Source organism: Diplotaxodon limnothrissa, linkage group LG11 (assembly GCF_057381915.1).
Source record: "Diplotaxodon limnothrissa isolate DT_005_m linkage group LG11, D_limnothrissa_male_GT1.1, whole genome shotgun sequence".
In the NCBI taxonomy this organism is placed as follows: domain Eukaryota; kingdom Metazoa; phylum Chordata; class Actinopteri; order Cichliformes; family Cichlidae; genus Diplotaxodon; species Diplotaxodon limnothrissa.
The window spans coordinates 11121384-11136833 of NC_140606.1; the positions used below are offsets into that span (position 1 = coordinate 11121384).

A 15450-nucleotide genomic window follows, 5' to 3' on the forward strand; every position below is an offset into this window, starting at 1 on the left:
GCTAAAAAGCTGCCAGCTGCTTCTTAGAATGACACTAATGAGAGCAGTGAGACTTAACAAAAAGCAGTTAAGTTGCAGCCTGCGCGACCAAAACAATCACCGGAGAGGTGCTGTGCCTCTTTGTAGATCTGAGGGAAAAATGCAACACGACTCTGTTTGCATTAGAAAAATAAATGGATCCTTTTCTGGAAAAAAAAAGAAGAAGTTACCAACAGCTTTAAATAATTCTGCAGAAATGTCTGATAGTTGCTCAAAAAAACTTTTTTTGGTGACAGGTAAAATATGTTCAAAAATGTTTCGAAAACATGCAAAAATCAAAGGTCATCTTATTAGCTTTAATATTTAATTTGAATGATTTACAAGTCAATTGATTTTTGTGACAGACATCTGAAGGCTGGGTTCACACTCCAAGGCCCTATGCAGAAATTCTGGTTTAATCCTCCGATGAGTTTGTTTGGCACTTTTTTTTTTTTTTTTTTTTTGCATTCCTCTCTTAGCCAATATCAGAAAAACAGTGAGACGCATGTGTAACAGCGTCCCGTGCATCGTACTTTTACACAGAAGCGACAAGAGGCCGAAAAAATGCGTTTACCGGTTCACTTTTAAGTTGATGTGCAGAAGTGGCCGGCTAATCAGAGAGGACGAAGAGAAAGATCGTGGCTTTTTGTGGTACAGTAACTCCTAGCTTCATATTGAGGCGTGGAGGCAGTGTTGGAGCCCGGAGTGGTTGGATTCTGATTTTCACTGAATAAAAAACTCTGTATTTCAGGGCTCCATATGAAAGAATTGAAAAAAAGAAAGCAGATTTCTGTGATTTGTGCTTTTGTGAAGAAACACGAGTGGTATTTAAGCAAAGGAATCTGATTTGGGCCCTTTTTTTTGCCAGCACGTGAATATAACCTATGAAACCTGTTTGCACTGTAAGATTCTAGGCTAATAAGTGTTTAAGTTAACCATCTCATATTTTGTTCATTTACTTTTCATTTATTCCTCTTTCTGTGAAATAAAAACTAATGAATCTGGCAACTCTGACCATCTATCCAGCCAGCTGAATGAAGATTTTTTTTTAATTTTTCCAGGAATTAAAATGAAACTCCATTAATCTCGTGGAGCGAAATAAGAAAAGAGACTCCGAGCCTGGAGAATTCAAAACAAAACTATCTGCACGGTTTAGTGCCACTCGTGAGGAGAAAAAAAAAAAGAGTTTATAATCAGGGTTTGTAGACCCTTTAATGCAAGTCACACTTACTTTTTATGTACCATAGTCAGTTTTTAAAAGCCATCACATTTTCATTACGAGCACTTCCAGCGAGCTTAACGTGACAGACAAAAACGAACGCTCCCCCCGGCCCAGACACTTTGGTCCACATTTTAATCAAGATTTTCCACCAAGCTATAGTCGCTTCCTTTTCATTTGGTATTCTGACTCAGTCCGGTCTGCAAACACTTTATCAGCTGCTTCACTGATGACATTCACACCCGGTAACATTCGCATATGCGCAGCCGACATGAGCAGCACAGTCCACTGCAGCTTGATCTTTATCAGCGTCATTCAGTCTCCATTCTGTGCCTTCACAGCTGACTCCTCCGACTGAAATGAGGTGAAAATTAAATTTCCACTAGTGCAAATTAAGATCTCTCTTTGAGAGCAATAAGAAAAAGAAATAACATTAAATATATGTATATATTTAACAAAAAATAAATTATTGTAGAAAGAATAATATCAAGTGGCACTGATAATAAATTATATCATAACAAAAAAATGTGGCAAAGGAGTTTCACCCATTTGTCTCAATGTTCTGAGCGCTGAGGGTGAGTTGTTGCTGCGCTAAGTTGTAGGATGCAGTATCTTTCTCTCTCTCTCTCTCTCTCTCACACACACTCACACACACACACACGCACGCACACGCACACACGCGCGCGCTACGTATGAATGGGAGATTTAGCAAAGAAGTGGACATTTCTTGTGTTAAATGTACTGCACGTCCTTAGTCTGGAGTGACCTTGATGTAGAAGGCAACAGGCGGACTGCTGACTCCATCTAGTGGTCAAATACAAGAACTGCAGCTCTTCGATAAGACCACAAGAAGTTTGGAAGAAACTACAAAAAAAAAACCAAAAAAAAAAAAAGACCCGACAGCAACAACACCCCCCCCCCAACTCTCCAAGTTCAACAATAACAAAGTGCAGGCAGATAATTACTTACTGGGCAGAAAATAGGATGAAGCTTGCAGAAGAAATAGGCACAAACCTTACCTCCTGATTTCTGTTCAACAGGCCTATACAGTAAGTGTATCTGGGCTTTTAGACAAAATGATTGAATTACTTTTTTTCACCACGTACAGAAGCATGAGGGAGCATGAGGAAAATGACTTTAGGGTCAACTTAATGCACGGACTGATGCTCAATGTCATCTGTGTTTACTCCTCAGCACACGGATGGCTAACAGCAGAGACATGGCAGCTGTTCCTTTTTCAATCTCCACCTGTTTCAGTGGTTTTGTGCGTTATGACACACGGCAGAGTGGTGATTAGTTGCATCATTTCATAGCAAGTGAAGTGCCACCTGTCATGTCTGTAGCACTCTTCTGTTGCCAACGCGCTCTTCATGAGATGGTTCCTTTGTGTGTTAACCTTTCGCGCTAGCTTCTGCATCTTAGGATGAGACAAATAAGGCAAAGAGGAACTGTCACAGGGACAGTTCTGACGTTACGGGAGGGAACTGACTGTACAGTTGCATGTTTTGTAAGGTTTATTTTGCATCGTCCGCATACAAACGCCCAGTCTGCCCATTGGGAAGTTGTAACATGCTGGGCATTACAGGTGGAGGAGCTGGAATAGTTCTTTCAGCTGTGTGCGAGCTGCTGCTTGGACACATCGTTCCAGCCAGATTTATTTAAGCAAAACCATACAGCAGCCTGTAGCACCGACTGTTCTAGCCTTCGGTCAGTCTCAGTCTGCCTAGGTCAAACTTCCAGGTCTGGCATTGACTCCTCTTTAAACTGAGCATCATTGTCAGACCCTGTGCCCACGTCCGAATCAAATAGCGAGCGGTCAGAGTCGGGGGAATGTGTGTGCGTGCGTCCGGCTGAGTGGCTGCTGCCATCGCTGTCGTCCAGCGTGTCAGTCCTGGAGAAGAGGCCGAAGTCCAGCAGGCCCGTGGGGGTGCCCCCGCTGCTGCTCTCGCTGTCTCCGTCGTAGTAAAAATCCTCCACCTCAACAAACCACTCGGGCCAGAACCTCCTCCGCATCCGCTCGCAGAACATGGCCAAGTTGATCAGCTCTCCTGTGGAGACATGTAAATCTTTTTGAAGACAGAGAAGAAACCAGCAGGTGGTATCACAGGTGCTTACTGCCTTTGTTAGTCTTTTCTTGTGTCCGGTTTTCTTCCCACAATCACCTTGATCACAAATTATGGATTAAAACACAGAATCAAGCTCTGATGCTGTTCTCTGAAAAGATAAAAAGACTTCAGTGTTCCCTGTGTGAGACTTTAAAGCTGCTCTCTGAGCTTGTGTAAGCAGCACTGCACTGCAGCAGAACAGCACTGCCATCTAGTGGACTACACATAAAAATGCACCAGTGAAAACATCTCACAAGTATGCTTAAATTTTGCAAGGACAAGGTAATATACAAAAACTTGTGATAAAATACAGCATGTATGTGTTGATTTGCAATTACTGAATAGATCCTCTGACCTTTGATAAGTTGCTCTGGTCGTGTTCCAGGTAAAGTCCACATGGCTTGAGCTAGATGCCCAAACACTGTAGCATCTAATGTTGACATCTTAGACCCCATGAAGTATTTCTTATCTCCTGCAAGACAGAAAACAAACAGCAATTTCAAGCAACGATAAAGGGAATATACGAGAACTTCCACAGCACTGTGCAGCTAAAGATGGTTAAATTAAAACTATTAGTAACATTAATAAGCAGCGATGAAGTAACAAGTTGGCCAGCTGATACTGTCCCTGTTCACCAGTACTGGCATGTTGGCTGTTAGTAATCTGCTGTGGCATGTTAATGCAGAGCTGAGAAGACTTTAAAACAAATCAGTTTTTACAGTGATGATTTACCTGCTGCAAATCAATAACAGAAACAAAGTAACCAAACACACACACACAGACACATAATAGATATCAAAAACCAAATTAAAGTACTCCTTTTTCAACTCTGCAACTCATTCCATCTGTGTTGTTGAAAGCTTTCTTGCTACAGATGATTTTCATTCCACTTGTACTGGCAGAAGGTGTTTGTAAACCAACAGTTTTCGCTTTACTTTGAGCTTTTTTGATGCACTAACTGACTTCATGAACTACCTTTAGCTCACTTTTTGAGATGTTTATCATTAAGACCTTTGCACACTGAGTGTGCTGGGAAAAAAATGTTATATTCCGAATTCTTGGGATATGAGCTGGTCATGTAATGTTTATACATATAGGATGTCAGTGGGGCAGTTTAAGCTCTTGTTAGCAGAGTCAGTATCACATCTGAGGAGACAGAAATCATTTCAAAGAGCCAGAGCAGTGTCTAGCTGTGTGCCTGAGGTAAAATAGTATTATTTTACCATTTCAATATCCATCTTAATGTATGAAATATCAGTACAAATTTGATGCATCAGGTGTGTGAACGGCTTTATTTTAAGATTACAATACAAAATGATCTATCACTAGCACTAAATCTTAGTTCACGGTTGTTTTTGGATACTTTTCCCCCCACCTAAACACATTTCACCGAGCACATTTTGAACTGCTGCAGAGAGTGCTAACACTGACTAGAAAGACAGAGCATATTTCTCCCATACTGCCTTCTCTTCATCGGTTATTATTCATCTCTGCCTGTCTTCCACAGTGTGTCTTTTGTCTCGTCTCCCTCCCCTCACCCCCAACTTGTCCTGGTTCTGCTGGATGTTTTTTTTCCCCCCAACTCTGCCAAGTGCTTGCTCATAGGGGGTTGTCTGATTGTTGGGGTTTTCTCTTTATTATCGTTGGGTCTTTACTTTAATATAAAACGCCTTGAAACTTGTCATTTAGTGCTATATAAATAAAACTGAAATGAACTTCTTTTTACTTTTGTTTTTAAATTTGTTCAATTTATTCATACATTTTTCAAATAAGTGGAAATACTCTGTGATCTTTGAGTACCCCAGGCAGCTGCTGACATCTCTCCTGGTTGGGAATCCCTGCTCTTATACACATCATCATCAATGCCATTAGAGATGTTTTTAATGTAACCTGTAAACACTTCCAGTAATGCAGAGGGAAACCAAAACACTACAGGAAGGCAGGTTAATGAAAGGTTGCTAAGTATTTGTGTGCTTTTCTTGCCCTTCAGAGAGCAAACTTCAAAGTAAACTAATTTCATTTTGAAGTTGGGAAATCAGCTCTTCTGGTTAAAATGCCAGATTTTAGATAAACACTTCTGGTATTTGTGTGTAACAAACATTAAAAGACGGAAGCCAGATGGTTGTGGAGTGTACCAATGTTTTCACTTGGGAATGACTTTTCCATTTTATACAAGCTGTTGTTCGCTGTAATGACACAAGCAGATCGATGCAAAGCACTATTCTAAACACACTTATATTGCATCCCTCCAGCTAACATCCAGAACGTTCTCTGTTTTCATTTATTACTGTCTGTACCTCAATAAAATTCAAGTGCAAAAATGCAGATAAATGACATTTTGTTCTGATAAATATAAACCAATTAAGAGGAGCTTGTGAATATTTTGAGAAATATCAGCTCACAGTAACAAATTCATGTATTTTCATTGCAGCCAATGGAAAAAAGAAATAACACTAGCTCCATTATCAGCTTGCATAACAGCATTAGCGTATCGCTCTATAACCACAGTCCTGATGAGGTTAGTCTTAGTTCTACTGAACAGGCGTCCGTACCCAGTAGAGTGGCCAGTGTCCTCATGTCCTTCTCCATCAGTGTGTAGACCTCCTCCTTGGAGAAGCGTCCGATGCCGTGGCCGTACATCTCCCGCCGCACCATGCCACCATTCAGGTGGCTAAGTATCCATTTCAGCGTGTCACTCAGAGGCCCACTCATCGCCAGCAGCTTCTGTGTTTCCTCCAGGTTATCCACCCACTGGCAGTAGGCTATTGTCCTGAAGGAAAACACAATGTAGACAACACTGTGTTACGATTACACTGGCTGGCAAAAAGCTACTCCTCTAAATCAAAAGTGAGCCTCAGCTACACCTACAGTCTGTCAGTTTCTTACACTCTTCCTGTACTTACTTAGCTCAAGATCAAAAAGTATTCCAAATGTTGGTCTAAAATCATCGTGGTCTTTTCAAAAAAGAACAAACCGCATTTGAAACTGAGTCTTTGAGCCATCAGTTCATTTGTATCATTTATAGTTGAACATACAAAATGATTTCTACACAGCCAAAAAACCTTATCCCACTCAGCATACAATTCATGTACCAAGAACATGCTAGAAGGTATAACACCATCAATATTAGCACACATATTTAAACATAAAATTATCACATACAAAAGGTTAGGGATATAACAGTTCTCCAAAAGCATGTTTTTGTTCATACTGCTGTTTTTAAAGGAGATAAATAAAGCAAAAACAAGGAAAAACAGCTTTAATGCCTTAATGCTTAAATCTTATTTAGTTAGTTCAGTGACTGCGTGTCTGTGTTCACTTTGGCATTTTCACCCCTGCTTTGCAGAAACATTGTCATGTTGTGTTGTATTAAAGATCTGTAAATCATTAGATCCGTTTCAAGTAAAACCAAAAACTACACTAATACAAGAAAGAAGAGCCATGTTTATTCATCTCTCCAGTCTAGTGCTGTATTTTTAAAACTGAATATGGTGGCAAACCAGAATTTTACAAAGGACCAACAGTAATATTTTACTCTATGATGCTGAGTCAAAGTGAATTAGAGTGGGATTCCAATAAAAGTGTTTAATGAAAGGTCCAGCCACTGCATCGTAAAGCTTTATGTCTAATGACAATGATTAGCCTCAACTTAATCAATAAAAGTGCTCCACCCATTCACTTGCTGCCAGAACACAACATCGTATATTCAGCCCTTCAAACTGTCGGCCTGAGGGTTGAAAGAAATGCCTGGAATCCGTTCCTGCTGCTCGTGATAAAATATAGACGCCTACTGCTGCAAAGCACCGGCAACTTACAGTTACTCATGAAAAGAAAGCAATGCTGCAGAAATGGCAGCATATAGTGTATCTCTATATTGAGATTTTTCTCACACTGTGGTCCAACAAATCCTGTTTATTTACAAGCAAACAAACCCAACTCAAACCCTCAAAATCCCTTGTGAAACCACCAAAGGACAAATGTTTCACATGAATTCACTCCATAAAACAAAGACAATGAAAACAGCAACTCTGGTATTTCATACATTTGTTGCTTCTGTTCTGCATAAGTTGTCTGTGTATCCAGATACTATGATTAAGCTGTTACATTCTTACACACTTGGACTTTTCACACTGTAGGACTTTTTTTTCTTTCTGTTTATGATCTGAAAAAGTCTGAAGAAGTGAAGAAGTTGGGCTTGGTGCTTTTTTCTTTTTTTTTTTGGCTCAACAACAGAACTCAATGACAGCCAAGCTGTTTGTTGATAATAGTACAAGTGCAGGGGAGACCTACATGTTTCTACCTACATGGGTTAGAGCTTTCACCCCTCAGTTCATCTAAAGGCCAGTGCCTGGCCTCTGTCATTTTTCTGCTGTATGTGACTGGTTGCTCAATAGAAACTGAATTAAAGAATCTGGGTTATATTAATTTTCAGAGTGGGGACTATCCATTGGCCAAATGCTACTTCCTGTTATATTATCTGATGTCCAAAGTGTCTGTATTCTTTAAACAAACAAACAAACAAACAAACAAACAAACAAACAAACCAGAAGAGGAGCAAGCATAAATAGAGTATTTTTAATCCCCAGGTAATTTCAAATGCAACCTTTGCAAATGTTTCTGTGCAGTTCGCCACAAACTGCATTTTCAAGATAAAGCTGCAGTTGCAGTATTTCCCAGGGAGAGAAAAAAATGCTAATGTGTGATCCTGACAGATGGAGAAGGATGCAAGAAAGAGAGGAAGATGGATGGATGAAGGATGACTGTTTTCAAAAGTTCTGGCTGCTCAATACAAGAAAGTTTCCATACAGGAAATTTAAATCTTACATGTAATGCCCTCATTGATTTTAGAGTTTTATAATCAGATACATGTCTGATGCTGTACTAAATTACATTTTTTGAAACCTCTTGTCAAACAAACAGTGTTATTCAAGGGTTGCATGGGAATACCTGGCGGTTTAGTGCAGGCTAAACAGTACATCGGACTGGTTACACCGAGGGTGGCAGGGATCATTTTGGTAATGATGGTAATGATGGGTAATGATGCCGATTAGATTCACTCTGTGAACTATGGCTTTTATACTAGCTTTATAGTGTCTAGGAGTTGGGGCCATTTAGCCATAAAGCTTATGAAACATCTACTTATACAGTATTTTAGTGAACTTTGCTGGCTAAATCCACAAAGAGCAGTGAATATCAGAGCAGCAGCCCAAGTCAGCCAATCACAGCCTGCACACAAAGAAAAGTCCAATGGAGCTCACGAAACAAATCATTTTACTGCGTGACTTATTTCTAACTCATTCTTTTCACCATAGATGTGTTACAGCCCATCTTAGAGTTCCTCCTCCTGCCGAATCCCCCTTTAATCCGCGGTTATACCTGCTGTGTTTGCAAACAGTTGGACATTTAAATATCCAGCATAAGGTTAATCTCAATTTAAAGTTGTATTTATGCCCAGTTTTACTCTTGAAATTCCTCTTTGACATTCACTGGATCACAGCTGCTAACACTAGTTGTCTGTGTATGTCTACTTTAAAGTATAGTTGAGTGATCCTTTTCTGGTATTACAGAGTTATTAACAGATTTGTATTTTTAAAAAGCACAGCAAAATAAATGAGTATATAATAGTAAAGCTAGCTTTGAGAACATTTTCTGCTCTATAACCATGCCACTATGAATCAGGAAGGCAACTCTCTGTGTGCACGATCTAACCAAATCTATCTCTAGGCTGTGTCTCAGTACACAAAGAGCAGCACGCTGTCATGCTGCCCTTCCCTGAAATAAATAATTCACTCAATAGGTCTATATGTGGGTCCAAACTTGGTGCAGGGTGCATGGACAAGCAGAGGAAGAGGAGCAGGGAGGTGACACAAGGAGACAAGACGGGAGGGAGCGTGAATGTAGATTACATGAATGACCTCTGCTGCTTTTTGAGAAATGGAGCAGATTCAGTTTATAACACAAAGCCAGCAAATTGTTCCATCCGTTGTTCCTTTTTTATAAGTGAACTAAAACCAATGAGTAGTTCAAATTGTGTTCTAAAATTATTATATAGAGAGCAATAGGCCATACCACATGGATCAAACCGAGTTAGTGTGTGTATGTGCGTGCGCCTTTGTGAGGGGGATGGATAGAGAAAGAGAGATAGAGCTTTTAGGTAATGGAAAACACTCCTCTCGGTGTAGATGGAGTGTGGAAAACGATTTCCTAGCAGCATGTCTCTCCCCCAGTGATCCTGGAGTGACTCACTGCTGCGAAGGATGGCAGATATCACAGCCTGGGCTGAAAAGCTGCACAAACAATGCACAAATAATCTTACTTTTTTGTTTTTAGAATAAATCTGCAGTGCGTCTTTTTTTTTTCTTGCTGCTAAAATAAATTGGACCTTTTTTCCCGGGAGGATCCGTGTAGGCGGTTCCTCATATGGTTTAGCACTGAGCACATTAAAGTGTGCATTTAAATATGAATGCATACACACAAAATTACATAATCAACTCAGCACCACATAATTTCACCCCTCAAGTGCAATAATTAAATCAAACTGTAGAAACAGAGAACTGCTTTTGGTCTTTAAAATGATCTGACAGTGGCTTTTCCATTTAAAGTGCCTGAAGTCTTAGCTCTTAAAAGCCTTTCAAAGGCACAGCTAAAGCACTGTATACCTATACGACTTACTTACCAGTAGAGGTGTTCCTCAACCATTTTGGTGACAGCGCGGGACACAGCTATCTCCTGTGGGGTGAGGTTCTTGTTGAGGTTCACACCCAGCTTCTCCTCCAGGAAGTCCACTATAAACTCTGACCCCGACACCTGTTCGTGGTTGTACTCGATCCAGGGCATCTTACCTTGCGGAGATAGCCTGCCATCAAAGTAGTTCTGCAAAGGGAAACAACTTTGCACATGAATTTCCTGGGCTGTGTGTACATTTTATTAACAAAACAAAGAGACTGTAGACCTATGTGAAAATGGAGACTTATTTGTGGCATGAAACTACACAATCATTGACTAACAAGCTGTAAATCACAAGTCATCATCCATAATAAGCATGTGGTTTCAAAGTCAGACCCAGTCTTCCTCATTGCATCCATTTTTTGCAACCAAGATGGTCATTAACAACTAAAATCTTAAGATCTTCAACTCCGTCACGTCCAACAGCTTTCATTGTTTTTGTCCTTATATGGAAGCTGTTGACAAATGGGACCCCATTTCTAAGCTGCCATTAGCTTGTGCTACCCAGTGTTGATGCTGATGGAAGAGAGACATTAAGGCTGTGCAACAGAAGTAGCTATTAATGGCTGAAGAGAAAAACAACTTCAACTCTTCAGAGGCAGAAACACCCCCCTCCCCTCTCTGTTATCACCTGGTAGGGCAGATCCGCCATCCGCAGATACGTCTCTATTTTGAGGCAGAAGGGCGAGAGGCTGGGCACACCATTCTTTGGCCTGGAAAACTGATGGAGGATGATGGCGTCTTTGGAGTCCAACTCCTGCTCCTTCCTACATAGAAACCAAAGGTGGGGGAAACTCAATGAATAAATGTTGTACCTGTAAACGTTATACCTCTTTAAAGACCAGTCTTAAACTCGCTAACATTGTCTCATTTTGTACATTTTGTGCCAGTGTTAACGTTAACAGCATACTTTCATCTATTCTGTGTGGATGAAAGTATGCTTTGGTGTCTCGAGCCTTTCCAACTATGCATAGATACCAAGAGGAAAAACTGCCTAAAAATGTTTCATTTTAACCCAGCGAGCCGAAATCAACCGGTTTTTCCACCTGTTTTCAGGGTCAATTGGTGCAGTGGGGCCAGTGAGATAAAACCAAACGTAACTCAGCATCTGGACAGAAAACAGGACTTTGAGTTCAGCTTCAGGCTCTGGCCAACCTCCCTGTGAGGAGTAGGTCACACCTGCAGTTTCTTTCTAGCACGGTGACACACTATTCGTGCCGAGTTCTGTTTTCTTTGCAAGTTTAAAAAAAAATTTTATTATGTTAAACAATTCCAATGAATCCCAATCCAACTTTATTTATAGAGCACTTCAGAAAAACAACACAGCTGACCAAAGTGCTTTCCTGTTAAAAGACAACATCAAGATTTAAACAAACATATTAAACAAAAAGGAAAAAAATAATATAAATCACAGTAAAACATGGAAAACTATAACTAAAATAAACAATAACATATACAAGAAATAAAACTAACAATAAATGAAAATAAGTATTAAAAGGAACCAAAAAAACAACACTTTCTTTATTCACACTGAGGTCACTAACTTTTACATAATGAGTCTGTACTTCAAGTGACTTTAAGTGTTTTGAGATATACTGGCATCACTAGCTGTTATTATACTCCATTAAAACTCTTTAAGTGATTGTCAAGACTAGAAATTTTATTTCCACTTTGATAGATCGTTCTGTGAAACAAGGAGCAGCTGAGCTACCTAAGGCTTAAAATCCACAAAGTTGTATTTACACTGCTCCACTGTATTAGCCGAGGGGTATTAAGAGCTTCAGTTATAAGTCAGAATATTGACTAAATGAGTCATCTCTCCTCCCACTGTACTGTAGGCCTGCTGTCTAAAGACACTTAAGATAATAATAAGCTAGAATGCAATTGTGCAGGGAGGATGTTGGTGGTATTCCTACACTGCTATTACCGTGCTAAAATTGTAGTTGAGGAGTGTCTCAATGCTATCTAATATGGCAATTAGAGTTAAGACCTTTTTTGCAACCAGAGAAATAAAACTACACCTAACACATCAGCACAGGGAAAAAAAACTACATCTAATCTGATTTTACTACACCGCTTTCCTAATCACGTTACACATTCATCTGGGCATCTATTTCTATTCCTGAAGAAGCTTTTAGGCATCATCTCAGGTACACACACACACACAGACCCCATCTGCTCCGTTTAGCATCTCTTTTATCACTGACCACTGCTCCCTATATTTGAATAAATTTGTGTAACTGCAAAGCGGTCTGACAACACTTACTCCACTTTTAACCATCCTTTTTTAGAGTTAGGTTTGTGGAAATTATATTATAGATTATGGTTGCTTTTGAGTTCTATCCTATTTTACGATCACATTACAACATGATGTCGTTTTTTAATTATTCAGAGGGGAAAAAAACGTATTTCTGTACATTAAGACAAAAATAAGTAAAATAAAATTTTTTACCCAGGCCACTTTTAGAGTGACAGAAAAAAAATGATAGAGCAATATTTTGCATGGCACTATTGTATCAATAAAGGGACACCAAATATCTATATTTTATTAAATAAATTAAAATACTCTGGAAACACTACAATAAGAGAGCTCATATCATGTAGCACCAGCATTAGATAAGGTTAGCGGAGCAAATTCACATGAAATCAGCTGAACTTTTGCAATATAAAACAACTCAATAAATACATCGTTAAAAAACAAAACAAAACGAAAAACCATCCAATACTGGACACAGTTAGCTTGACGATGCTAAGCAAGCGAATCACTAAGTCACACGAATTCATTTGTAACAACAGATATTTGACTGTGAACAATTTATCACTGTAACACTTGATCACAGTTAATTACCGTATTATCAGAAACTGATTCCATGTAATTGGCAACTTGACCCCATTCCAGGCTGGATGTTATCTAAACAAAAACTAAATACAAATCTGTTTTACAGGATAGTACAGAGTTTATATTTTATTATATTCTAAAAAATAATATGTTCATTTCTAATTTAATATCAGCAACATGTTTCAAAAACCCCAAGTCAACAAAAGATTGTTTAAAAAAAAACAACAACAACACACAGCTGGTTGAGTGTTTCACAACTTATGAGATTAAACTGTCATGGATGCTCCATCCTAAAATATAAAGAAAAGAGCAATCCCTCAATCTACTATCAGTCCATATTTCAGTGCCAGCATCTGTGGTTGTGTGCATTGTGTGCTTTGAGGCAACGTATGCTGCCATCCAAACAAGCCTTTTATTTTCTCTCAGGGAAGGCCTTGCTTATTTTCAGTAAACCACATTCTGCAGAAAATATAAATTCATGCTTGCATGATGACAAATTCTTATTTTTTTCATAACGTTTGTAGTTAGGGCTAAGGCAGGCTAAGGCTGCAGTGGGGACTTCCCATGATGCACTAAACATTTCTACTAATAATAATAATAATGGATTGGATTTATGTAGCGCTTTTCAAGGCACCCAAAGCGCTTTACAATACCACTATTCATTCACTCTCACATTCATACACTGGTGGAGGCAGCTACAAACTACACTCACCTTTTTTCACTCCCCATGTTTTTGTTTTTTTTAAATAAATCTAGTGCATGCCATTAACTTTTGTCTAGTCTCTCCCATAGCTTGTGGTTTGACCTGTTTGCGGCTGAGATCAGAGCAAATATTTTTGATTTTCCTAAACTTTGCTCTGCTGGAGATTCCTTCCTGTTTAAAGGGAGCTCTTCCTCTCTATTGTCACAGTGGTGGCTAGGAGTTGTTGGTTGTGATGCTAAATAAATAAACTTGAGCTGACTGTGGTGCTGAAACCTCGCAGGTCTCCTTGGTAGCTGTCCACAGTTACATGGTGCTGAAAATATTCTAAATCTGCAGAGAAACTGACATCATATTATTACGCCTGATCTACGCATGCCGTCCTTCTTCCATGCACGTTGTGGTGCTTCGTCTCTCAGAGGAACCACTTAAAGAACTTCTCAAAGATCTCTCAGCTGGGAAAAGGAGAACAAAAGCTGACTAGTCGTAGCAGCAGCTCTGCCAACAATACATCACATGGCACGGACAGATGACGCCGGCAGGCTGCGGGGCCAGCCTCAGCGGCCTGCACGTGATTCAGAGTTTCTGCACGAAATGCACGGTTCACGCAGCTTGTGGATCGAGGAGGGGGGAGTGAAAGCAGAAACTACCAGGCCACTGTAACAGGATGTTCTTACTTCCTGGCACTGGCCTGGCCGAAAAAAATAAATAATCCGTCCATTCACAGCCAGGCGGTCTGTGCTCTGACAATAGTCCCGTGTTAATCTCTCTTACAGTGACCGCATACTGATCACCAGCTTTCATTGTAGAAAACAACTGTAAATGACGCGGACAGCTGCTGTGTCTCAGCTCATTAAAGGTCAGGCTGATTCCGCAGCGTCCGAGGAGCGCTTCGTTTAGACACGCTCAGGTGCCGATGTGTTCTGCACGGGAACTGGCACACGAGCGGACGCGTGACTCGCTTATTAATTATTTTTTTAAGTCTCCACCTAGTGTCGTGTCCTTTGAAGGAGAAAACGAGGGACGGCAACCTCAGCAAGAGCCTCTTCCCGCGAGAGCTGCAGAGGAACCACATCCCCATGTACACACTCCTGTATCCATAATGCTTTATGCGGTGTCACTCATCAGTCACTGTCAGCGGGGGTGGGTGCGATCAAAACGTGAGCCCCGGGAGGCAAAAGAAATACTAAACAAACAAACAAACAGAAACCTGGTGGTGATAAAGATGATAAAGAGCGCAGGAATGTTGCGCGTCCCTACCTGATGGCGAGCAGCTCATGCAGTAGGTAGGCTGCAGCAGCCAGCAGGGCCCCCCCGGTGATGTACAGGGTCTTCTTCCACCAGGAGTCCGAGCCCAAAACCGACATGATGCCTCCGTAATCCTGCAGAGGAAAGGCGATGATATAGCCATACAACGACTGCTGCTGCTCGGAGCCGCACAGCCCGATGGGCAGGCTGTGATTCCGCCCCAGTTCAACAACACACGGCCGGGAAGAGGCGAAACCAGCAGCCCAGTACATCCTCTTCCCTCGGTTACAGCCGCCCCGCGTCCTCCCTGCTGCAGTCCCCGTTAGGCTTCATCGAGACCCCCGGCGCTGTGTCTACGGCATGGCGGCGGTGTGGCTAATATTGATCCAGGAAAGCGGAAAAGGTAAATATCTGGAACATCACTCCCTGAGATGAGGCTCGGCAGCCAGCTCGCTTTCCTTCGCAGGATCTGCCCAGCATTATCGCGCGAATAACAATGGCAACACCGCGACTTCCGGTCCCTAATTTCAAAATAAATGTCAGTGTCCACACTGTTACAATTACATTTTTTTGCACCTAATATTTTACTTGCAAA

At 40.7% G+C, this 15450-nt stretch overlaps 1 protein-coding gene across 1 annotated transcript; it reads right to left on the reverse strand.

The window, feature by feature from the left end:
* Positions 1-2965: 2965 nt before the first annotated feature.
* On the reverse strand, positions 2966-15127 carry faxcb (failed axon connections homolog, metaxin like GST domain containing b). The gene is made up of 6 exons (XM_085365089.1): positions 14868-15127; positions 10700-10835; positions 10019-10215; positions 5895-6112; positions 3698-3814; positions 2966-3285 (listed from the first exon to the last, which is right to left on the reverse strand). The coding sequence occupies exons 1-6, from the start codon at positions 15125-15127 to the stop codon at positions 2966-2968; spliced, it is 1248 nt and encodes a 415-aa protein (XP_085221215.1).
* Positions 15128-15450: the final 323 nt, after the last annotated feature.